The 26465-nt window shown below is 42.0% G+C and overlaps 2 protein-coding genes across 7 annotated transcripts in view; both read left to right on the plus strand.

Annotated features, from left to right (window-relative positions):
* U2SURP (U2 snRNP associated SURP domain containing) overlaps nt 1-12996 on the plus strand; it is a 53455-nt gene extending 40459 nt beyond the window's left edge. For 5 of the 6 annotated variants that reach the window (XM_054834798.1, XM_054834799.1, XM_054834800.1 and 2 more), the window contains 4 exons: nt 2552-2662; nt 5167-5285; nt 6112-6288; nt 7559-12996. In XM_054834798.1, coding sequence (XP_054690773.1) covers nt 2552-2662; nt 5167-5285; nt 6112-6288; nt 7559-7697 — 546 coding nt within the window. In that variant the 3' untranslated portion in view covers nt 7698-12996. The remainder of the gene's footprint in view (nt 1-2551; nt 2663-5166; nt 5286-6111; nt 6289-7558) is intronic. The other variant, XM_054834802.1, reaches the window with a different exon arrangement.
* Nucleotides 12997-21820: 8824 nt separating this feature from the next.
* CHST2 (carbohydrate sulfotransferase 2) lies at nt 21821-25481 on the plus strand. The gene has a single exon (XM_054835902.1). The coding sequence runs from the start codon at nt 22275-22277 to the stop codon at nt 23568-23570; it is 1296 nt and encodes a 431-aa protein (XP_054691877.1). The 5' UTR covers nt 21821-22274; the 3' UTR covers nt 23571-25481.
* The last annotated feature ends 984 nt before the right edge of the window (nt 25482-26465 follow it).

A 26465-nucleotide genomic window follows, 5' to 3' on the forward strand; every position in this document is an offset into this window, starting at 1 on the left:
TCAAGACTACCTAGAAGATGTACAAGTCCATGGGACCTGATGAGATGCATCCACAGGTCCTGAGCCACTATCCATCATATTTGAGAAGTTGTGGCAGTCTGTTGAAGTGCCCACTGACTGGAAAAGGGGAAGCATAACCCCCCCATTTTTAAAAAGGGGGAGAAAGGAAGACCTGGGGAACTACAGGCTGGTCAATCTCACCCCTGTGCCCAGCAAGATCATGGAGCAGATCCTCCTGGAAACTATGCTCAGACACATGGAAAATAAGGAGGTGATCAGTGACAGCCAACGTGGCTTCACCAAGGGCAAATCACGCCTGGCAAATTTGGTGGCCTTCTACAATGGGGTTACAGCATTGGTGGATAAGGGAACAGCAACTGATGTCATCTGCCTGGACTTGTGCAAAGCGTTTGTCACTGTCCCACATGACATCCTTGTCTCTAAATTGGAGAGAGATGCATTTGACTGATGGATTGCTTGGTGGATAAGACCTTGGCTGGATGGCCACACTCAAAGAGCTGTGATCAACAGCTCAATGTCCAAGTGGAGACCAGTGACAAGTAGCAACCTGGTCTTGGGGAGGGTGTCCCTGCCCGTGGTGGGGGGTTGGAACTAGATGATCTTTAAGGTCCCTTCCAACCCAAACCATTCTATGATTTAGTTGGAAAAACAAAGTAGAAGTCTTATGGGCATGGTCATACCATGACAGCCCAAGAGGCCTTCTGGATCAGCTAGGCCTCCTCTGTACTCCGGTACTGAATATGCTAAGCAACTAATGGCCTTGGAGTTTACATGATGGTAGAGAGTGCAATCCTGATTTCTTATCAGAACACATGGTGCAAGGTGACACTGAATATATGGTTCCAAGAGATATTCCAGCTTTTGAAACTTCTACCTTGGAGGGGCGGGAGAAGAAAAAATGCATTTATGGAAGGTGGAGTGGTATGCAACAAATGGCAATGTCACTTTTCCATTGGTTGCTGACTATAATTCGCTGAATTGCAAGCAAAAAATGGAAAAAAAAGTTCAACCATAGGTAGAGCATGCTCTTTATAAGAGGGAGGTAAGCAGAACATTTGTCAGAAATTTAGCATGGTACAAGATAGCAATGCACTTTCCTCCCCCCACAAACAAGTTGCTCCATTGTGTTTGAGACTAAAATGAAAAATGTGGTGTTGGCATAAGCTCTGTAACTGAAGAGGATCCTGTTCAAGGTAGTGCTATCCTTGTCTGGGCTTTATGTTTCTTAACATAGTTGTTCTTGTGATTAGTTTGTTTTTGTGAACCCCTCCTTTCTTCTGCTCAGTCAGGAATTGGAAGGGCTCATTAGAGTATATGGTGTCTTCATATCCAGTCTGGTCTGCTGCTTTTGAGAGGGAAGAAAAAACCTTTAGGGTTTGATTTTTTTTTTTTTTTTTTTTGGTGTCTGTTTCATATTAGGGAATTGAGGACCTGGAGAATAAGAATCCTTTCAGATAATCAAAATGGACACAGTTGCAAAGTCTTTTCCTTTTTGTGTTTTCAGTGTGGAAGAGTTAAATATTTCTAAAGAAAAAATATTTTGTGTGTTTGCTAAAAATGAAACCTCAAGCACTGGAAAAATCTACTCATATATATATATGACTGTGCAGGTCGGTATTGAAACAGGAAACACAGGAGGGTCAGAGCATAAACATTTGGAAGAGGGCTGACAAATATAACATGACTTATTACCAAGCTCCTCCCCACCCTCCCCCCAAAAAGAGACACGTCCTCATCCAAAAACATTGAAGGATTGTTTGTAAAAAGGCCATGTCGGTAAGAATAAAGAATTGACAAATGATAAGAGATGTGAGTGAAGTTTTATGATGTACATCAACTTGGAGGAAGGTTTTAGTGTATCTAGACCAAAAAAAAAAAACCAAACCAAAAAAAAAACCCACATGGAAAAATTCTGACATTTGCTTAACTTTGTGACTCAGTGGGGGATATTATTGCGGTAAATTTAGTATTATGTTTCGCAGGCTAGCGAACTGAATTTTGTTGCTAAACTTGATAGCACGTGAAAGAGTATTATGTTAGTAAAAATCACTTCTTTCAAATCAGTTGCTCTGTGCAAACAGCCCTGAAGATTTTAATATTTAGGTTTAAATGGAAAAATGGCAATTTCTGAAGGGAAACTTGGAGTAGACAAAAGAAGTTGAATCAATATATTAAGACACGCACTGGGCAGTAAATGATCTCATTTTGAAAGAAAAAATAGATAATGATCTAAGAAATATAAAGATGCAGTGTTCTAATGATGGGAACAGAATTTAGTAGAATAACAGAAAAAAAATCCCTTTATTTTTAGTTCTTAACATGTCTGTAAACAGCTGCAGGTGCCTGCAGACGAGTATGCGGTTTTGTTGCTTTGGTCCAGTTTAAATAAAGTTAGTATCTTTTTGTGCACAAACTTGTATAGAAGGAATGAAGAACGCAGATTATAAATCACAGAAATTTCATTTTCAGCCACCTGCCTAACTGGATAATAATAAGCCCAATAACCTAATGGTCAGTATTATTTTCACAGCTTAAGGTGATGAAGTTTCAGGATGAGTTAGAGTCTGGGAAAAGACCCAAGAAACCAGGCCAGAGTTTTCAGGAACAGGTTGAACACTATAGAGACAAGCTGCTCCAGAGGGTAAGAAATGTTCTTTATGTTTGGCTCTGATTCTGTGATAGGCTTTTATTGAGTTTATCAAATGTAAGGTGGCATTAAGTATAACACCACATGGTTCTCGGTAAAATTCTACTGTAATGTCAAACTGCATGTCTAAGTTGAAGTGCTTTCTGCAGAGTAGATATAATCTCTCTTTTAAATCAAAATAATGTAGTATTTCACACTGTACAGATGGGTATCATTAGAATATTTTGAAACCTTAAAGAGGTTGCTTCTGGATCTGCTACATACAGCAAACTGTTAGGTATGGGAAAGGAAAGGGAGAGCAGTCAATTCAAGATGTTCATCAGACTTTTCATTTTGCTTTTAGTAATTGATCCATTGTGCTAAAGGCTTCCAAAGGAAGAGAAAGAATAGTATTAAGCAGCATGTGTGCTTCTGATTCTCCAGTGTCTAAGATTTCCTGGATAATTCCAGCTCATACTGTCACCCAGAAGTGAATAATTCTGTACCATTACCATTTTTAGTAGTCTTCTCTGGACTATGAAGTCAGAGCAGCTTTAAAAATTAGCATCATATACGTGATGTCATGTGATCTTGTATCTTTGAAACATAATGAAAGAACACGTAACCTGTTTGGACAATGCCTTTAGTGAGAGAGAGAAAGTGGCAGTTGCTTCTCTGTTACGAGTTCACAGCCTGACAGATCAATGATGCAATTAAGTACCCATGCAGTTTCTTGGAAACTAAATACAAATAGGCAATTTTCACCAGGGGTTGTCTGTCACTTGTTCTTGCATTATTTAGTGCTCGATATCTGACTAATTCACTAAAGTAATTTTACATAGTACCTTGAAGAAAGAGACTTGTAAAAAATGAAGAAAGCTGATCCCTGAAGGAGTTCTACACATTTGGAGGTTGATGTTGGCAGTTAAGACTTTATTTTTTATAAGTAACTTTCATTTTAAATGTAGCTGTATGCTAAAACTTCCCAACTCCTCAGTGTTTTCTGTCATTGGAGAAAGAAGTGATTTGTAGAGTAAGCACAGACTGTTTAGTGAGACATAGCTTAAAAAACCCCAGAAATAGTAATCCTGCTAACTTTGTTAAATGTCTTGTGTTGAATTAGTTTAGCCAGCTTGCAATGTTGGATTTTTTTAATAATTATCTCATTTTCAGTGATGAAGGTAACATTTAGTTAAGTAATATTTAATGATAATTATAACAGGTGGTATTTAAAACAATAATAACCCTGTTGTTAAGGGAATGACTTTATATTTTACTTTAATGCCATAATAAAGTTAGTTTGTATATAATAATGTAGTACTGGTTCTGATTGCATTTCCTATGAACTTGGTGGTTAGTCATTGTTTTTTCTCTAATTGTAGAATAAGCTTTCCAAGAGTAAATTTCCTGGTAGTATTGTACATTGTTAAGAGAATAGGATCTTATAGCTGTTTAAAATACTGATTATTCCTATTCATCAAGCTAAAATAATTAGTTATCCTATCAAATAAGTAGGCACATCTTAAGAGCCTATTAATTTTAGTGGAATCTAACAGTAGTTTGTAATAGTAGGTATAATGATAAGGGGCACTTTAAAATTTACTGGTAAGTCTTCCATGTAAAGAAAATGTCAGACTAGATTAGTATAGCTGTCCTGGTATTTCCTGCACTTGTGGTGTTATCTCCCCTCCCTCATTTTTTTCTTTTTTTTTTTTCTTTCCTCCCTCCCCTCCTCTCTGCCCCTTTCTTTCATTTAGCTAAATCAGCCCTTCTTTGTTGTCTCTCTGGGGTGTGCAGGGAATATCTGTTTACTTTTTGCCATGGAAGGAAATTTTTTTTTTTTATGCTAGTACTGAAAGAAGCACATCTCTTGATCTCTATGCTCAGACTTGCTGATGGTTCAGGTTTATTTTTGTATAATTAACATTCTAACTATTTGACAGATGAATGAGGTGTGTTCAGGGTATATATTTTCTTTCAAAATGGTCCTGTTGGTACATAGAAATGGACCATATTTCTGTTTGTTTGGTTTTTTTACAGAGTAGATGTTATTGCAGAATCTTGTTTGTATTTTTGTTTTGTCTTTAAATGTCTTGTAGTTATGAGATTATCTCAATTTTCAGTCTGGATTAATGAAGATGAATGTGTATGTTTTAAGTAGAGGTTCCTTGTATTCTTTAATGTTTAATTTAGCTTAGAAAATCTATTGCAGCTGTAATGCTTCCCTGAAATTTGTAAAATTGAAGACTCTTCATTTCCAATTAGATACTCAGACTTTTTCACAAGGGTGACATCTTTGATGTTTTTGTCAGTGTTTGTGTTACAATAAATATTTCTGCTGTGTATAAAGCAGTAGTGAAGATTTGGAGAGCGGGTATGGTGTGACCATTAGTTCCTTCCCAGATTATGGGCTGTGTTCCTTCAGTGCTCAGTGCTTTTATGCTGTTCGTGATTAGCTCGATTGTCTTTAATAATTAGTCACGCCTCATCTGAAATCATAAATGCTTCTAATAATTTAGGAAAAAGAAAAAGAGTTGGAAAGAGAACGGGACAGAGACAAAAAGGACAAGGAGAAATCCGATTCCAGGTCCAAAGATAAGAAGGAAAAGGAGGAATGTACACCAACAAGAAAAGAGAGGTATGGCTTTCCTTGGAGTAAAGTGGATGGGAGGAAAAAACCTCACAGTTAGTGTCTTTGTGTGCAATGGCAGCCTTGAAATTACATTGTATCATGCATCTTATTTTAACAGAAAAACACAAAACCACCCAAACCAAAACCCAACCACCTAGTAACAAAAAAGTGCGCTTTGGATATTAAAACATGGTTCAAAATTTTAAAGGAGTTGTCATTTTTTATCCTGCCCCAAGCGACATACCATTTTGAACAGAATCTCCTTTTGGCTCCTTTAGGCCCTGAGGAAACTTGGTACAATAGTGGTGGACCAGTTGAAAGCAGGGTATATTTGACTCTCTTTTAGCAGTGTATTAGTTAGAAAACTGTACTGAAGCCATACCACAAATTATTTGTGGTGGTTTAAATGTTATTCATCTCACAGTGAAAATTCTTCAAAACAGCTAGTTTTACAGTAGTTGATTGTACACTCTGATCTTCTAATACTTGTAAAGCCAAACTCTTCCATGGTATTAAGTGTAGATACGGTAAAATGTCTTGCTTTTCAGGAAACTATGACAGAATGTTTTTACACTGCAATAAACAAAGATGAGTCACAGGCCTTGATTTTCTTTTAACCAGAGAAAATCTGGTCCATATGTTGAACTTGAGTTGTTTTTTTTTAAAAGTAATAAAAAAACCTACTACTACTTAAATACTTAAAAGGATCTAATGTCACGTTGGCAAAAGAAAATACCTACAGAAAGGAATCAATTTTCTTAATGTGCATTTTCACTTCTCTGTGTGTCTCTGCGAGTGAACATACATAACTGTATTTGCTTTCTTTACAAAGGAAAAGACGACACAGTACTTCACCTAGCCCATCTCGCAGCAGTGGCAGTAGACGAGCAAAATCTCCATCACCAAAATCAGAACGCTCAGAGCGCTCTGAACGGTCCCACAAAGAGAGTTCACGTTCTCGATCATCACATAAAGATTCTCCCAGAGATGTCAGCAAAAAAGCCAAAAGGTAAGCTGGTATCTTCTCTGTTTCAGGTTGCAGGAAAGTTATGTACATCGGTGTGTTTTGGTTGGGGGGTTTTTTGTGCGTTTTTTTGTAGAGCACATGTCATACACAAGTATTTTCTCTCATAATGTTCCTGGTTAATGTCTTTGGACACTTGGTGTCTGAAATGTATGCAGCTTCCTGCCTTGAGAGCTCAAGACTCTTTACTTCTGTGTTCTCATTTACCTGTTTAGTGATAGTTTTGAGAAATACTCCTTTAAACCAAAGCACCTTGCTGCTCTATTAGCTTTTTATTTTCAAAGGACAAATCCGTAGCCCATAGAACTTCTAGAATTATAGTGAGCATGCAATCTTTCACTGATGTTTGCTTACATGAAGGTCCTCTCCCATGGTTTTTGAGGTTTTTTGGGTTTTTTTAAATGAAAAAGAGACTAGATTAGATACTGCTTATGGGTTTTTGTTTCCAAAGTAGGTATTTCCTAATCTTCAGACTGACACAAATATTTGTTTCTAGTTAATGCTAAGTTTGGGGTGAGATTTTATTATTGTAGTGATGCTTTTGTAGCTCAAAACTTGAAAGTTCAGCTTTCACTTCTAGAGGTGTGAAATATGTTACTGATATAAGATTCCTCAGACATGTTGAAGAAAATTCCTTTGCTGTCAAGAAATTTATAGTACATATTTACAGTAATCAGATTCTTGTGCTCTAAGTTAGGAATTCAAATAGAAGTAGAAAAGTATGAGGGTTTTTTTTAGTGTTAATATGGTCATTCAATTTAGATTATATCAGATTAATGTATTAGGTGTGGGTTAGATGACAACAAGTTTATTAAGTGTCCATTCTTTTTCTGTGGGATTACATCACAAGCTGAAGATGTTTGAGAAACAAAAGTATTTCAGCATAACACAATTCAACATAACTTTTCATTTCTGTTCTCTTCTATATGGATATAGGCTGCTATTAATACAAGAGCCAAGGTGGTTGAGGCATATGTGGAAGGTTGTGAATTCCTCATGTTGGTTTAAGAAGGACATGAGTTGGGGGTGTTTTTCTTATGGGTTCTAAGCACTGAAGTTAAGCCCAAAGTACATTAAAAACTTTATAATGCAAAAATTGCCTTTTTCTCAAAAGCAAGATATCACTTTGTTACTTCCCTTTACTAGAGAAAAATACTTTCTACCTTGTTTAGCTTAATAAATGAATGCCAAATAACTGCAGAAAAAGTTGGTATTATCAATTAGTATTTGACATAAAACTCAATTCATTTTGCAGGTCGCCATCTGGCTCCAGGACACCCAAAAGATCAAGAAGATCACGATCCAGATCCCCTAAAAAGTCAGGAAAAAAATCCAGGTCTCAGTCCCGTTCTCCTCACAGATCTCACAAGAAGTCAAAGAAAAGCAAACACTGACAATGTTAATATTTTTTATGATGCTGTCACTTACTGGAAATGCGGTTTTGTTTTTGTGCCTGAACAGTCTGTTAAAAAAAAAAAAAAACAAACAAAAAAGCATTCCTGATTATTTTTTTTTGTGAATGCACGTGTATACTCATGAGTATCAGCATCTGTAGACCTGTCATTGTTTTATATTGTACAAAATATCTTCATTGTGACTATTTCCCAAAAGAAACATTTTTGTGTTTAGAAGTTTCATCAGAAATGTGTGTAACTGATCTGCTGGCAGTAGTGATATTTTGTTTTAGAATGTTGTGACATAGCAGAAATAACTCAAATGTTCCCCCTTTTTGTAGCTTTGACAATTTGAATTAGATTTCAAATAAAATCTGAACAGAAAATTAAGATGTTGTTTTCTTGCCCCACTGGTGACAGAGATTTCTAAAGGAATTCATAGTTTGTTTGGAAGTACTGTGTATTTCAGACACACTATGGTGCTTAGATCTTTCAGTAAAGTGGTAGCTCTGTTCCTGTTTTCGCTAGTTTGACTATCCAGATAAAAGCACCTTCTGAATCCAGTGGATGGGTTTTCTTTCCTACGTGACATTTTACTGTAAGAACAGTTGAACAGTCTGGTACCTACCATGATAAGTTTTATAAGTAAATCTTGGCTTCGTATTTCTCCATTTTATGAATTGCAGGGAATATTTGTGACACCAGAGTAATGGTTTTGTTTTTTAAAAAGGGCCTCTGCAGAGATGCATCACATGTATGTGTATCATATATATGATGTATCAATAACAAGCCATATTTATGGCATGCATGGGGAACAATAAAAGGACAGCAAGCCTGAGGCTCTGAAACTTCTTCCTTAAGTAAAGGCACAATAATTGCAACCTACAGTACACTGTTTTCTAAAACTGATTTTTACTCCAAAAGGACAACTTTTACATTATTTTACTGAATTTATTCCTCTGTTGTGGAAATTCTTCAAAATGGGAAAAAAAACTGAAATTTTTTTATGTGTTTTATTTATTGATATTTTGGAATCAAGAGGCTGATAAACTTTTTTTTTAATGTTAGGCTTTCTCTTCTCCAAACGTGTTCTGTGTTAGGCATTGATGTGGCTTTAAATTGCTTCACCTCGGTCTCTCATCATGCAACCTTTCTGTGGGGGGGAAGGGATGAGAAATGGGGAGGGTTCAATGTTTATACTTGGAGGTGTGGGCAGTTTGTAATAAAAACATAAAATTAAAAGGGATCTGGCCTCCTGTGAACTGTTTCTAAAAGCAAAAGCTGTACTTAACTACAGGCACAGAGTGCTAGATGATGGCCGGCTAATATACTTGTGTATCTACAGGCTTTACATTGTTAGAATTTTGTAAATGTGCCGGGGAAAATCTTGTGTTGTATGTGTATATAGCTTAAGAGGCAACGCTTCCAGAAGCAGGATCTAAAAGGTCTTTTGAAAAACGTGCATACTTAATTTCTTTTAAAAAAAAAAAAAAATTCTCCCTTTTTTTCCTGATAGGAGACTTTGTTATTATATAAATTGTTGCACAAGTGAGAACTAAGTGGAGAATTCTCTTTGCTAACGAGAACTGAGAGATGATCTGGAATACTGAAAATACGGAGAATGCATGTGTACTGTAAAGATATTCTAAGAAAGAGTATTGAATAGATGCATTAATAATGAGAAAAAATACACCTTATATCTGTTTATATTACATTATAAAGAATCTGTTTTAGAAGTGTGCAGAGTTTATTTTTATATTTTTCTTTCTCCCTGTAACATAAGGTGTTTCAGATGTACAGGTTTTGGTAGCTAAACTATTAGAAACTAAAGTGTTTGTTTTTAAATGCTGTGTATTCACACCTGGCACAGACTAGATAAGGTTTTCTAGAAAAAGTAGGTACTAAAATCAGTTTGAACAGGGAGAATCCTAACTTTAGAATAGGAAGAATATCACTTTAGATCCGATTAACTACTTTAAAACTATTACTTTTATCTTGTAGCTGTTCATAAATGGAGCGATAAATGGCAATGTTCTAGGTGAAGTGAGACTAAAGATAGTTTGCTACAGGAATAGTCTATCTGCAGAATCAATTGTGTATTTCATTTAATAGCTAAAAATCCTCAGGGTAGAATATCACTTGGTGTTATAGGTTAGCCACATTTTTCAATAATTAATTTTGATTTCAGCTTTTATAAAACTTATCAGTGATTATAAAAGGCTGGAGCCAAGTAGCTAGAGAGCTAAAGGAGCACACCCATTAGACTTTATTTTGTAGTGGCTTTATTACGCAATACCTTTCTTTGAGTGTCTTTAGTCTCTAAATACCATTCTCGTACCTCTTGTTCTTTGCTTCATATCCTGGGCTTTAGAAAAGCTGTTTTGTACCTCATAGTCTTTTAAGAGCAATTAAGAATCTGTATACTTAACTGGATGCCTGTGTTTTTTCTCCTGTTGAAAGGAGCATCTTTTGATCCTACTTACTCTTTCCATTTTCTTCCCTTCTTTTAGAAATAGTTTTGTTTATAGCTTGGCTTTTCTGCAAAGAAAAGGGTGGGGGAGACAGCATCTGTTAACAGATCTTTACAAAAGATGCAAATTAATATTGAAGATTGAAAATTAGACTGCCTGTGAAACTTATTTTTCCTCAGGTCATGTTGCAGTGGCAAGGTATAGTTGCAGTGTGCCATTACTGTGTAACTTGTGTTTCTGCAGCTTTTTGGGGTGAAATGGTGAAAAATCACCTAGTTGATGTAGGGTGGGGGCAATTTAAATACTGATCCTGGGATTCAGAAAGTAGCATTGAGATGAATCCCTGTGGAAAAAAGCTTTGGCCTGAGGAGGTGTGGTGCCGTGCTTCCAAGTGGTTTTTGTGGTTGTAGAGGAAGAGGAGAGCCCACAACATGCCCTGATGCCCCCGGCCAGTGAGTGTCTGACCCTTTGCTTTGGGAGGGAGAGGAGGCCTGAGGGGGTAAGGGGCTCCCCTGTCCTCTCCTGCCCTGCCGTACAGGTGGTATCTGAGGTAAATATTCATGCTGTAGCGTTTAGGTTTATCCAAAGCAGAGAAACTGAGTGTGGCTTGCTGCAGCCGAGTCCTGCAGCCTGAGACAGCAGCTGGTGAGGCCAGTCTGTGTGGGGTGGCATTAGAGATGGAACGGATGTGGTGTGTTCCCAGGTAGGTACTGGAGACGGCCATGCTGGCACGTTTTGGTGAAGCCTGCCCAGTGCTCTGTAGGTGACTCAGATATTTACACAAAGGCCTTCCAGGTACGGAGTGGGGAGTTTGACTCTGGCTTTTCTGAACCAGTCCTGACCCCTGTGAGTTCTGTCAGACATGGACTCCAGCTCTGAGCGTGTGGGCCCTGTCGGAGTGGAGAAAAGCTACTTGGTTGCATAGTCTCCTTCCGATAATTAAAATCTTTCCTTACCAGTATTACAGAAGTGTTTATATTTGAACTGACTTTTTTAAACTCTGACTTCCTTTGACTTCTCTGCACACCAGCTGCATATACCTTTTGTAATACTATTTGAGGAAGAGTTGGTTTCTGAAAGTTGGTGTCAGGTTATTACTTTGGCACTGGGCACCGTGCATGTGTTCTCCCCCTCACCTCCCCCTTGGAGGTTTTGAAGTGTAAGAATAAACCACTTATGAACAAGGGTAACAAAATATGTTTTCCAAAGCATATATTTAGAATCGCAACTATCGCTGATGTGAGTTCATCTGTCCCAGTGACACTGAATATGCTCCTGCTTTCTGCATTTACAAATCACCTTATGTACTGATATAGCAGCTCCACTTAAGCACATGTGAACCCTTTAAAGTTGCTGGATGATTGTATTAACTCTGTTTTTCTGTTTGTAAAACTACTCCCATGCTTTTTCAGTGATGATCTTAGGATTATCCCCACCGTTGGGATACCTTTCAAACTTGTATTGGTTTTATTTAATAAATTTTGAGGCAGATTTTATAGCTGAAACTGTGTAAAATATTGTATCAAACTTCCAATCTGGCATGAGTACTGCCTGAGACATCTCAGTTACTAAATGGGAAATCCAGTTTTATACTTGGGAGGTTCTTGGGGATCAACTGGTGTTTGAGGTGTGTTCTTGGCATGTTGAAAAGAAAATGGTGCTGTCTCTGAACTGTGTCTGGAAGAGGAAGGTATCTTGAAGGAGCTCATGTAACATGACTTAAAAACTAGAATCTTGTGATGAGAAAAGCAGGATTGGCCAAAAATGGCACATCTGTTTGAGCCTCTTTGATGACTTTAGGCAGCTTGCTTGTGGGTTTTTCCTCCGCGTGCATTTACAGTCTGTTGGCAGAGTTAATGTTTTTAATAAATAAAAAATAGAAGCATTGTATTTCTGCAGATGGATTAAGGTCTGAGCTTTGTATCTAGTTTTAGACTGCTGGCTTGCTGTACTTTCATACGGCCGCTTGAGAAATTTGGAGCAAAACGTTTCTCAGCTGTTGGGGGTCTACACTGAATACTTATGTAAGGACACACGTATTTGGCTGCATTAAGGTAAAGGTAGTTTTGAAGGATATTTGAATTGCTGCCTTTTTAGTAGAGATTGGCCTACTTTCTATACATTTTCTTTGTTGGAAAATCTAGATTTTGGGGCAACAAGAGAAATTATCTACAGCTGAAGACTGTAGCAGTGGAATAATCTAGATGAGAATTTTACAGTTTTTTAAAATCAACTGTTCAGTATTATGAGATTTATCAAATTACAGACTTGTTATTAGTAGTCAAACCGTGCAAATTATCTCAGAGTTTACTTTTCTGAATAAGGCTGTTGAGTTCATAAACTCAAATTTTATTAAAACTGCTCATAGTAGTATTTAAAACTTTTTTCTTGTTCTCATTGCTGTGTGAGCTATTGCGAGACTTTCAGGTGTGCGTGCCACTGCTATAACTGCTGCTCCTCAGTGTGCAAGCTGCTCTTCTAAGAGTCATAACTAACATGCTAATTTAATTTTGTCCACATGTATTTTTCCCATGTAGGATTTAGAAGTCTTAAGCAGTTGCATACTATTTTTTCTCCACCTGCTTCTGTCAGCACAGTCAGTTTTCATGGGTAAGCCTGTGCCATTTGTCACTTCTGATGTCTAATCTTGTGCAGGGATGTTTTAACTGTGTAACTCTGTCATAAACTGGAAAGTTTTCTGTTTGTGGTTCTTTGAAGAGGAAATGATAGTTTCACATGAACTTTTTTGTCTTACTTGCTTTTGGTTTTGTATTTTATACAGAAAATTTTCCAAATGAGATGGCGACAATAAAATTGTCAGTTTGCCGATATCCAGAAATGGTTTTATTTTCAACCTGGAAAAGAGCAACGTTCATGCGTGTTATGCTAAGGGCAGTTTCTTGGCCTCACCAGCTCTTCTGCTGGTGCCGCTGATTCTGCCTGTGTTGTCAAACTGTAATTGCTGCTGCTGTTCTGCTGTCAGCAGTGACCTCTCTGCTTCTCAGCAGCTCATTAACGGGGCATGGGCTGCTCACTGTGTAGTTGCTTGTATAAGCCTCTCTTGAACAAAGAGAACCTCCCACTTGGAACTGCTGCTCAGATATTTAGATGATGAGCAGCTTTTCAATAGCTAAAACTGTGGAATGTTGGGCAAAGGAAACGGAGCCTGTGTCGTGCCATAGCGTGAGGTTTTGTGTTATTGCTGGGCCAGTGTCACAGCTTGTTGCTGCTGTGGGGTGCAGGTCCTGTTCCTGCCTTCCCTGTGCCTCCTGTTCTCTTACTTTTCTGTCCTCTCTGACGCCTTTTGTGCCCTGTGACCAGCCAGTTCAATTCATTAAGGGAAAACACTTTTTTTGTGTGCTTGTTATCACTTGGTTGACTTTCTGCTGGCTTAGTGAGCTGAATTGGCTCAGTGCAGGGTACAGGGGCAGACAGCAGGATGGTCCTCATTTTTGGTAACAGTTCACTTGTAGCGTGCAACTTCATCGACAGAATTTTCATGTGGAGCCTGTGTTTTGATAAGATGAGCTGACTCAGTATCCCACTTGGTTCTGCTCTGATCATGTACTCCTGTCGCTTTCCCACCACCAGCTCTAGCACTTGTTTAACCACTTTCCTTGTGGAACGGTAGGACAAGCGTGGGGTAGGCAGGTTTATGTGATGAGGTGCACGGAGGAAGGAAATGCAGAACTAACTGGGGCCATCTCTCTTAGCAGCAGTGAGCTGTTACACTGTCTGTGCCTCTCTCCATCTCCTCTTTTCTGCAATGACACTTTAACCCATCAGTGAAATCTGAGAGGAGCAAATGCCTCCAAGATAATGTAGTTTCTGCATGATCTGTGAAAGACCGAAAAGAGGAAAGAGACCTCAGATGCCCCCACAAGGTGGGAAAGGCTGGAATATGAACTCTGGATGTTAGAGCCCAGAGCATTCATTTGGGAGAGATTACAAGTCCCGATTACTAACAATCTTCACTTGGAGCTCACAGTCAAGAAACACGGTATGTTGTGATATCCCTGGACCTATTTGCTCTATGTTAATTTTTACTCTTGTGTGGACTGGAAAACTTCCTGTAGCTGCTTAAATACAGACCATCAGTTTTAATCTTCAAGACCTTGTTAGGACATTGCTTGCAAGCAACTGCAGAATCTGCTTCCTGATTCTGGTTCTTGGGTTTCTGAGGGTGGACGTAGGTCTGAGACTTCGGTCATTAGGACTTGTGTATGGTAAGTGTGCCTGTAGAAAGGTGAGTGTGGAGAAGGGGTAGGTGTAAGATCTATGTAATAGGTCTCAGAAATCTTTAACATGAAAAGATTTAACCTAGCAGAATAGGTTAATTCTGTATAACAGACTGTTCTGGGTATAAAATTTAGCTGGCGTGGGAAGAGAGGGTGGAATTCACGCATGCAATTTGGATTTGCGGAAGATGGATCAGGGAATTAACCTGTGCTCAGGATTCAACTTCCAAGATCATTACCAGCAATCAAGATCATCATCAAAGTCATCACTGGAGGTGAAAACCAGTTTTCATCTTTTTAGCCATGCTTAAAAGGTACACCTTTGATGTTTTGGGAATGATTTAGCCAGTTGTTTTCACCTGCTAGACACTGTAAGAAGTAACACCACGTTGTTGCAAACAGAGAAGCTCAGAAATGGGAGATGAACCTTTTGAACTTATTATGGTATAGAGATTTTTATTACAGATGATACTGGTCATTTTCATCATAAAATCCGCATCTCTTGGGTTGCTGGGGACTTATTTTTTTCCTAGCATTTTAGTTTATCTTCCCTGCGCTATGGGAAAAGAACTGTCTGCTGATTAACTGAATGGAGAATGTTGCCTTGGGCAAACTCTGGAAAAGAACTGTCTATATAATTTAAGACATGAGACTGGGACTGAATTGTGGCCATTTTTTGAACTGAGAGGCTGTGGATTCTTGTCCTCTGTTTTTACATAGGGTAACACTAGTAGATAATTAAAAGTTTACTGTAAAGTCTGATTTCTAGGCAGTTAAGTTTCACGAGGGGTGCTCATCTTTCATGCCAGCCTGCAGGAAGTCCTCACTGTGATCTGGGGTAGAAATTTGATAATGTTACAGATAGAGTCCCTTTTTCTCAAATCCTGAAGATTTTCAAGAGTTAATAGTGAATGGTTTATGCTACTCACTGAGTTTTCAAGAGGTGCAATGGATTAATTTCAAGATCTTTCCTAGACAGTGACTTACAGCATGTTGCATGTTAGTTATGTGAGAAACATGGAATTCTCACTCTCCCTTGTCCTGAGCTCTGTATTTGAATTTTAAGACAAGGACTGGGGACTCCTTTCCCTGGGATTTAAATTTGTCCAATCTGTAGTCAAATGAGGAACAGCTATTTTGCTCCATCATCTGAATGCTTAGATCCGAGGGAACGTTGTTGCGTGGCTTCTGCTGCCTGCTGGCCTCAGGGATGCAAGACGCAAGCGAGGCCCCCGGCACCCTGCAGCGCAGCAGGAGGTGTGGGGTGACGCCTGCATGGCACTGGTGCCTGGGCAGAGCCCCCCAGTACAGGGACGCTAACAAGGGCGAGAGGTGCACAGATCAGCTGAAGAGATTTAGGGGTTGCTGGGCACTGCAAACCGTGGGAGTGGAGGATTGAAGACGTTAATTAACCCAGGCTCATGGTTTTGGTTGTAGGGAGTTTAGAGGTATCCTTGTGTGTGGCTGAGGTAGCTCTTATGTGTGACCTGCTGAAGGTTTTGGAAGTTCTTGATGTGAAACAGTACATTGCCCATTGGTTTAAGGTACACAGTTATAAAAGTAGAATCTCTTAATTTCCTTTAGAGCATAAAACAGTTACACAACAGCTGCGAAAAGATTTCTAATTTTAGTAAAAGTCAAACAGAGACTTAACTACACCGCAGTGTCCTCAGGACATTCATAAAGTTCTGGAATTCCTTCAGCTGCACAAACAGGAATTTATAAATATTTATTGAAATTAACGTATTGAAAATGTCACCTGTGCAACTGGAGGTGAATATAAAGGAGCAACGGGGGGGGGGGGGGTGGTAGAGGAACAGCTTGCTACAACTAGGTTGTCCACTTCGCTATCTATTTCTGGTTTATGACTAGCTGGTTTAATTTTGGTCCATGCTGGCTGCTGCAGCACAGCTGCATGCAGCCTTCAGAAGGAGCGTCCAAGAGAAAATGGGTACTTTAGAAGGCAGATTGCTGCACCCATCACTTAATCGAATGTCTGCTGAAGACTTCAGCATTATTGCAATTAAGTGTGTTTCAAGGGAAATCAGCTGCTACTACTGCATGAGACTTTGAACAAGCTGTTAGAAGTTATGCATAGTATTAAAAGGAAAGGTGCAAAATACAAACATATCTAAAGGCTATTGTGCAGGTTTTTCTCACCCGTTTCTAGTGCTGATGCCAAAATATAGTCTTAAATGCATTCATAGATCTCCAAGTTTGGGCAGCTACTGAATTATATATAAATTTTGTTTACATTTTGTGATCTGTAACTTGTGCTTTAGTTTTAAGAATCTCACTTTTGAGCCGTGTTTGAGGAATTTGGCATATATATTTATCCTGAATGGATTAGGCTAGATACAGGAGCTTTTAATCAACACCCAGAACTTATCACATGCTAGATGTATAACACCATAAACCTCCATCTTGCATCCAAAAATAATTTGTTTTAAAAGATAAAGTCTTGTTGAAGCTTGGCTTCAGGAAAAACTTTTGCAATGTGCCCACTCCATCCTTGTGAACATGAGAAAGGCAAGTCTTAAAAATCATAAGTCATAAAAAATCAAGTCGGTAAGCGTTCCAGACCTTTCATAGCCCCATCACTTAAATGAAGGGATGTTAGTGGGCAAACCTCTGAATTCTGGCTGGGGTGGTATCACTAGCTAGTCAGGATTTGGGCTAAATATTATGTGTAAAAATCATAAATTTAATTACTAAATACAAAATATTAAACTGTAACATAAAATAATTAAGCATTACATGCAAGAAATGAGTTGGGGGGGGGTGTTCCTAGTTTAAATCGGGGAGTTTTGATCACAGTTACTTACCTCTCATTTTATACATTGCTCACTGCAGAGTTTGAAATCTACAGCTGCCTTATTTATATCTGAGGGATGACAGGGTGTAGTGTGTAACTACCTGCACAGGAAAAGATACATTTTGTTTCTGCTCCATCAAAGCAAACAAGATGTAATGGTTAAAAAGTGAAGCTGGCCTAGAAATAAGTGTTGGGCTCTTTAAATTTTATTTTGTTTTATTTTAAAATCTTATTTTTTAATGGTGAATTTTCCTTACTGAGGAAAGGAAAGTTTTATTGTTTGACATGAGTAATCTAGAATACTGAAACTAAAGAGCCTAAATTAGACTGGCATGAAGTAACATAGAGGGTGGAAAATGTACACTGAAGCATTTGAACACATTTGTGAAGGGCTGTATCTGTTCAACTGCAGAATGTTCCTCTTTCACAGACTTACTGTGGCTCTTATCACTTAAGTTTTTACTCTATTGGTTTTGCACATAGGCAAGACCATAAGATCATGCAGACCCTGAACCGCCTGCTGAGATACCCCCTACCCACTTTCCGAACAAGGTTTGAGAGACTGAGCAAAACACTTTACCCTAGAAATTACTGGAAAAGACATAAAATAACTCTTTCACTACAGTGCTGATTTTAATTCAGTAGTATTTAAGTCTGTGATTAAAATCAAACAAATACTGAAGTATTTCACTGACTTGAGACTCTATTTCTTGGTAGTTTTTTTAAGTCTTGGGGCAGCTGTAAAAATCAAGGAAGTAGCTCTGCAAGTGGGATAAGTTATCAGGGTCCTCTTCAGTGAGGGTGTTGTCCCCGGGCTCATTGTTACAAAACCCTGTCCCATCACTTTTTTTCTATTTTTTTATCTATGGTAGTCTACGTATGTTTACTTCAGTGCAAAAACCGAGAGAATCATCACCTGATGATGATTTCTCGTTAGCACTTGGAAATAGACGACTAATTTATTGGTACAATCTCTGTACACTTCTACAAATCTGCTTTTTAAACTTATGTGTGTGTGTGAGCTTTTCAGCTACTTGTGGGAATTAAAATAACTGTTACAGTCCATTGCTCCGGTTGCGCACACGGCCGTGCCTTACCAAATAACTGATTCCTGCCAGCCCTCAGCACAGCCAAGAACTTGCCCTTACAGCTCTTGGTAACTTCTGTCCGCTTGCCGGCCTGCACTCTTACTCAAAGAGCAGCAAATATTTAAATCCCAGACTGCAGAAGAAAAAAGAAAAATTGGGAATCCCTTTAAGGAGAGTTTTTGTATACAATGACCATGGCCTGAAACAGTGTACCTCGGCTGCCTCAACAGATTTGCGGAGTGAGTGACCTGGTTTTTGCTGTCTATGTTTGTAATACTTTGCCTCAGATGTGTATACGATTTGAAAAAGAAAAACCAAACAAACTTGATGTGAATTGAAAGTTGGCTGAATAAATCTTTACCATATAAACTCATTAAATATTCATTGATATTGAGTTGCTTAAAGTGATAACTTGACTACCGGGTCTGAAACTTGTACTGGGAGGATCGAATATTGCAGCTGTACTGAACCTGATTGATTTCAGTTGGGTTCTGCATGGGTGCTTGAGTCCACCTGCACAGAATAAATACAAATATAACTCCAGTTTTGAAAAATAAAATTCCATTCTGCAATGCGTAGGTCGAATTAAAGAGCTGCTCGGACCCATGTTTTTCTAGGTAGAGGGGCAGTGTAAGGAAGGCAGCATTACTGTCAGTACTTGTATGCTCCCCGATTGAGAGAGACGTAGCTGCTGTGTAACAGCAGGGAAGGTGCAGAATCCAATTACAGCTTTTAATGTTTGGGTTTACTGATTAGGTTTGCCATTTCAAATGTTACACTTGCAGTTCATGTTTGCTTATCTTTATTTGTTACTTGCTAAATTTTAAATTGTATAAGAACTGGAGATGGCTTTGTAGGTTTTTTACAAAATTTCATACTTGTCTTCAACCAAGTGAAATGGAAAAAAGGGATTAGTTTGAACTTAACGGTATTTTAATGATTTTTGCACTGCTGTGAATTGGTTTTTCTCCTATAGTCTCTGTTCTTTATTGCATTAGTGCTGCAGCACAATATTGGGGGGATACTGTTTTATGAACTACGGTGTCTCAGTACTGCTGTTATTCATCATTTAGTACAGCCTAATTGGTGCTGTTACAGATCATTCCAAAATTAAAAATAAACATTTCTGCTTTAGCTGGATGAAGGTCACTTCATCTTTAGTGAGCACGGAAAGCCAAATATTTGATCTGTACCTTTATAAACAGGATATAAGCACAAGTCCTTTTGTATGTGAAGAACTCAAGGATTAGGACTAAAGAATAAAATAACTGCAAGACTTTTATGCTGCAAGGTGCTTCAGAAGTATATCCTTTTTCATTGTATACTGTGTTTCAAAAGTTATAACTCAATTGTTTTAAGCTCATTGGGTTTAAACTTTGCATTTATTTTGGCAACTACATACAAATTATTTCTGCAGAATGTGGCTTCAAATGCTTCCTCTGGAGCGCTGTAGGTAAAAAATGGCTTCCCCTTTCCCCTCACTGTTTGATGAAATACTGACTTTTCTGAAATATTTAGTGGTTGTTTTAATTCTGCTATTAACAAGTCACTTCTATAGGAAAAGCCACAGTAACATTTTAATATTGCTACCAGAGTTCCTGGCAGCTTGTGAAATGATTCCCCTGAGCTGTCCCGCGCGGTTTGAATGCTGCATCTCACGCAGGACAGTGGGGTATGGGCGGCAGTAGTGTCTCAGACCAGGGTTTGCTCCCTGCTCCCCTTGTGCTGCTGCCCAGCCCTGCGAAGCCTTGTGGCTCGGAGGAGCGCACAGGGAAGAGTGGAGTCCTCCTGCCATGGTTGTTACCCTTCACTTTGAGGCTGGAAGGGGCTTATAAGCTTTTCCGTAGAGGCAGCCTGGATGTTAATATCGCTGCAGAAAATTGGGGACGAGCATAGAAATCCTTTTGGTAAGGGATACAGATTGCTTACACGTTTAGCTCTTTCACCCTATTGTACTTTTTTAGAGTGCTACCAGATAAAATGCACAGCAGATGAACTTGTGTTTTATCCACTCTGTGAGCATAAAAGTGTGTGCTATAGTGTTGGATCGATGACATTCAGAAAATAAATGTTCCAGCAAAACCTTCTGTGAGTGTCATCCATTGAGGAGGGATGGGTCTGTGAGCCAGGTGCAGCCATCCAGCAGCTAAAACCTTCCACCTGCCCTATAGAGGTGGGCTGAATATATCCTATGGATGGTGGGAAAGGCTACAAGGGTGTGAGAACTGCTGGCTAAAGAAAGCAATGGAAAGAGGAGAGCCACCACATTCTTCTGTAACTCATAGCTGCACCTCTGCCTGCTCTGATCTCCCTGGGGGGAAGGGGAAACCTCTGAGAAAATGCCTTGACATGACAGAGTCACTGGGCATTGCGCAAAGCGCAGCGGCATTGGGAAGCCTGTGGTCCTGCTGGTGTGCCCTCCACACTCCGTGCCCTTCTCCGGCACGTTCTGGGGTGATGTGTCTTTAAAGCACCCATGCTGCCTGGAGCCGCACCACTGCTTACATTACACTTCATACAACACTGTGGCTATAAAGTGTAGAAGTTATGAAAAAGTCCTTGGTGGGTAACAGGCGTGTGTCTGTTGCAGGAATGCAGCTGGGGCAGAGGCACCTCTTGGTTCTCACCCAGCAAACGCAGGGCTGGGAGGATGAGCCGTGGCCATGGGGCTGGGATCAATCCTCCCCTTGATTTTTCTGAGCAGAAAACGCACCTTCCTGCCGAATGAACCAGCTGCTCGGGCTTACTGCTGGCGAACAGTGGCCTTGGCGCTGGAGCTCTACCCCAGGCAGCACCATGCACTTCACATGCTGCTGCTTCAACCAAGTGGTGTCAGCTGAGGGACTAACGGGCAACGAGAAATTGCAGTGACTGGTTATTTTGAGTGGTTATAAAAGTATTTTTAAGACCTGATGGAAGATAATGTTTCTGCCTGAGCTGTATCAGGAAGATCCGGTTTGGGGATTTTTATGTTTTTTGGAGAAGTTATTAGAGGACCTGTGAAAAATCCGAGTTTCTTCACATACCAAGTTAACGATGCTGAGGTCCGGAGCTGGGACTGTACCTGCGTCAGGCCTTTCATGGGCTTCCCCCCTCCTTCTTTTTCCCTTTTCCTGTTACCAGAGCAGCTTCGCTGTCCGAGGCGCAACTGGTGGCGGAGCTGCTTTCCCCGGGACAGGACTGGCGGACCCCCAACTTTTAACAGCGCCCATCGCACACCGGCGTTTCAGACCCAGGTGGGCCGGGGCCGGGCGCCTAACCCGGCCGTTACCGAGCGGCCCGGGCTCTCCCGAGAGGCGGGAGAGGGCAGGGGAGCGCTGCAGACCGATGCTGCAGCGGGGTCAAGCACACACACATCCCCCGCCCCTCCGCCGCCACGGGGCGCACCGGGCCCAGCGGAGCACTGCGGCGGGCGCGGGACGGCGGCGGGAATGACGGCGGCGGCGGCCAATGGGGAGCGCGGGGCGGGGCGCCGCCATTTCGGGCCGCACCTCCGCGCCGGTTCCTGAGCGGCGGCCGGGGCTCTCCCCGCTGCGGCGCGGGGTGGGGGGGGGGGGGGCGCCATGCGCGCTGGAGGCACGGCACGGCGCAGCACAGGGGCCTGCCCGCCCTTCCCGCCCGCCGCTCCTTGCTGCCCGCCGCCCCTTGCTCCCGCCCCCGCGGCCGCGCCGCGGGGCGGAGCGCGGCGCCGCCTCGCCTCGGCGGCCGCCGTGAGCTGGGCTGCGGCGGCGCCCGCGGCCGCTCGGCGATGGCGGCGCGGAGGAAGCGCGGGTGGCCGCGCGGCTGCTAAGTAGGGCAGCGGAGGGGCGGGGGCGGCGGCGGGGGCCGTCGCGGCGGCTGCGCCATGCGGACCGGGAGCGGGGGGCCGGCCGGGAGACGGCGCCGGGGGCGGCGCGCCCTGCTGCCCGCCGCGGGCCCCGGGGCGCCGGGGCGCTGAGCAACAGTTGGCCCCGCTGCCGCCCAGCATGAAAGTGTGCCGGCGGAAGGCGCTGGCGCTGTGCCTGGGCTACGCGCTCCTGCTGCTCCTCGCCGCCCTCAACCTGCTGGAGTACAAGTGGCGGCGGGAGCCGCGGCGCTGCGGAGAGCCCCCGGCCGCCCCCCGCCACCGCCCCCCGCCGCCGCCGCCGCCGCCACCGGCCGGGAGCCGCGGTCCGGCGGGCGCCCGGCGGCAGCTGGTCTATGTCTTCACCACCTGGCGCTCGGGGTCATCATTCTTCGGGGAGCTCTTCAACCAGAACCCCGAGGTCTTCTTCCTCTACGAGCCGGTGTGGCACGTCTGGCAGAAGCTGTACCCCGGGGATGCCGTCTCGCTGCAAGGGGCGGCCCGCGACATGCTGAGCTCCCTGTACCGCTGTGACCTCTCCGTCTTCCAGCTCTACAGCACGGCGGGCGCCGGCAAGAACCTCACCACGCTGGGCATCTTCGGGGCAGCCACTAACAAGGTCATTTGCTCCTCGCCCCTCTGCCCGGCCTACCGCAAGGAGGTGGTGGGCATGGTGGACGACCGGGTGTGCAAGAAGTGCCCCCCGCAGCGCCTCAGCCGCTTCCAGGAGGAGTGCCACAAGTATCGCACGCTGGTCATCAAGGGTGTCCGCGTTTTCGACCTGGCCGTCCTCGCCCCGCTCATGCGGGACCCGACCCTAGACCTCAAAGTCATCCACCTGGTGCGGGACCCCCGGGCTGTTGCCAGCTCCCGCATCAAGTCCCGGCATGGCCTCATCCGGGAGAGCCTGCAGGTGGTGAGGAGCAGGGACCCCCGCATCCATCGCATGCCCTTCCTTGATGCCGGCCACAAGCTGGGTGGAAAGAAGGAGGGGGGGGGTGGCTCGGACTACCATGCCCTGGGTGCCATGGAGGTCATCTGCAGCAGCATGGCCAAGACCCTGCAGACTGCCCTGCATCCCCCTGACTGGCTGCAGGGCAACTACATGGCTGTGCGCTACGAGGACCTGGTGGTCGAGCCCATCAAGACCCTGCGGCAGGTATACGGCTTTGTCAACCTGGCGGTCAGCCCAGAGATGGAGAAGTTCGCCCTCAACATGACCAGCGGCCCCGGCTACTCCTCCAAGCCCTTCGTGGTGTCAGCCAGGAACGCCACCCAGGCGCTGAGCGCCTGGAGGACTGCGCTCAGCTACCAGCAGATCAAGCAGGTGGAGGAGTATTGCCATCAGCCCATGGCCCTGCTGGGCTATGAGAGGGTTGGCAGCCCCGAAGATGTGAAGGACCTCAGCAGAACGTTGCTCAGGAAGCCGCGGCTGTGATGGGGCAGCGGGCGCTCGCCGGCTGCCCTCGGCGGTGGCTGAGCCCTGCCGGGGAGAGGAGCCGCTCCAGTTGGCTTGAGTGAGGGAGGGAGCTGGGAAAAGCAACCTGGTTTCCGATTTCCTCCAAAGACTGCTGAAGGGTAACATACAGTAATGTGATGATTTCTTTGTTTTTCTTATTTTCATTTTTCCCTCCTTGCATTGGGTTAGATGCGATTTAAAAAAAAAATAAAATGGAACTGAAAATATGTGTAAAGCTCCTTCCCCCTTCTCTAAAATGCCAGGCAGTGATTCTGTACCAAAATCTTGTTTATGGAGTTCTTGTGGGTTTGAAGATGGTAACAAAAACTCTTGCACAATTCCTAACACATCTTTATCTCCCTTGGTGCGGAGGGGATGCCCTTGGAAAGCATAATGCTGAAAATCAGACTTTTGTATGAAAGCAAATGTTCAGACATGACAGTAATAAAAAAAAAAATAAATGATATTCATTTTTATAATTACCTCAGTTGTTTGGGAATTACAGTGTTGCTTATGTACAGCTGGAGGGGATGCTTGCTTAAAATAGTAATGTGGACTTTTTTAAGGGTATGGGTGGAGGGCTGGAGTGCAACGTTTCACATGTTCAGAGATTAGGAGCTGCTTTTGCAGAAACAAGTACAGATCTCACAAATGTAGTGCAGGTTTTACAGCTTTGTCAAAACAGGTTTCTATTTAACTATTGTCTTTTTTGTTGTATTTAAAAAGTCTTTCAAGTGCCGCTGTATTAGTGTCCTAAGAGTTTTAAAACGTTTGCCATCACAGCAGTATTTATTTTTGTCTTGACATATATGTCCAGGACTCACTGTCAAATAGAAGTGGATCTACAGTGTGACAAAAAGTGCAGGATTTAAAAAGACATTTATCATACTGGAAACATTAGCATGTGTGAAAACAAAAATAAAATTATATATATTCTGTATATTCTATAGTGCTAACAATGCATTAGATATTTAAGATATTTCTTGACGTTAATTGGTAACAGGCGTAACAGGGAAGCATAGAAAAATGCCTAAAATGATTTATTTTTCCCCTTTGTCTAAGTGTCCGAGGGTATATTTATGTAGAAGGAGGGAGGAAACGTACAGCTGTGTGTTCATAGCTATAATGGAGCTTTTACGGAGTCAACCTGGCGTTTGATTTTAGAGCGCTGGTTAGATACGCTTTTGTTGCGAATTGTCATTGCTCTGTGATGGAGCCAGATGGTGGTCTGGCTCTTTCTGGGAGCTTTGCCTAGAGACTCAGTCCCATCATTAAAACTTGATTTAAAAAAAAAAAAAAAGAAGATTTTACTACTTCTGCTTTTATAATTTCCTGAAAAAGTCCTGGTTTATTAAAGGTTAAGTGGTGTGTTGCATATGAGAAGTGCAGACACCTCAGTTTTTAATCTTGGCTGTGTTCTCTGATACACTTTGAAGGCTCAATTTTGGAACTTGAGTTTTTAAACAAAAGTGATTTTGCCAAACTCTTCTCTTGGGAGACTATTATAGACTTTTCTACAGGAAGTACATTTTACATTGCCTATCTGGGTGTTGTGCCTTCAGCAAATGTGAAGAGTATGAGTAGGAAAAAGGAAATTGATTTGTGAAAATAAATTGATATAAACAGGATGCTGATACGTGTGTGTGCGCGTGTATGTGTGAAAATTTTAGTGATGTGTAATATGTCTATTTCTTGTATCAGTACTTTAAGTTAAACAGGTGGTAACTGGCTACTAAACTTTGAGTTCTTGATGAAATTTTGGCATTAGATGTTGAATTTACTCTGAAAAGGAAACACATTTAATAAACTAGTTAAAAGATTATTGCATAAGTTTGCCTATACAGTTGCTGAATAACTGCATTACACATGTCCATTCCCTCAGTTCATCTTCACCATCAGTACAAACAACATAAATATCTATTAATGGGAGATCTTACAATTGGCCTGTTAGGATGTATTCCCAAATTCCAGGTAGCAGTGCTAAAACTGGGAGGGATTGTTAGTCTGGTATTTAAAATACAGATTAAGGTACTTGTGGAGTCGTGGAATGAAGTATTTTGTGTTATTGTACATACTCTGATGTGGTGCTGAGTGGGTTTTGGATGTCTGGGTCAGGGCTGTACCCTGTGGGGTTGGGGTTTTTTTTCAGTTGGCGTGTCCTGGGGCAGTGCTTGAAAATCTGATCTGCTTGTAGAGCATGTTGCCTGCTTTTTATCCATGCACTGCTTTATGAAGCACCCCTGCTACCCACCGCACAGTCTTGCCTGCCTTGTAGCAGCCGTGCGTGGTTTTGCAGCGCTGCTATCGGCAGGGTGAGCGATGCCTGGGGAGCTGCGGAGCCTGGCTGCAGAGCAGTGTGCTGCCCACGGGGAAGCAAGCGCAGCTTCCCCTCTAGGCTGGGACCCTGTGCCGCAATTTTGGCTCCTGCTGTCTTACGAAACTTTGCTGTGGCTTCTAAATGGGGCTTTCTCATGATGGTGTGTTGCAGCATAAGCTCTTTTGATTTGGGGGGCTGAAGCAAGGTCATTTATGTGTGGAGAATTCCTTGGTCTCTTCTGGGAAAGTTTTCTGGGTAAAGTGAACAGGAATTAATTGTCTCTGGGCACGTGAAGATGAGCCCGATTGACTTAGCTTCCAAAAATCTCCTTTGGATTCTAATTACATTAAAAAGCTCATCCTGTCATTCTGAGAGAGCACTCACTGCTCTTCTAATAATGGTGCATTGCAAGCATCTGCTTCACTTTGCTGATATGAACGGTGTGCGAGTAGAGTTACAGCATCTGAATCTGGTCCATAATTTGAGCTCCACCTACTACATTGCAGCAAGGAATTACCCAACATACCGTACAATTGTACCTGGGCATGTTTTGGTGA

This window comes from Grus americana, chromosome 9 (genome assembly GCF_028858705.1).
Source record: "Grus americana isolate bGruAme1 chromosome 9, bGruAme1.mat, whole genome shotgun sequence".
NCBI classification, from domain to species: domain Eukaryota; kingdom Metazoa; phylum Chordata; class Aves; order Gruiformes; family Gruidae; genus Grus; species Grus americana.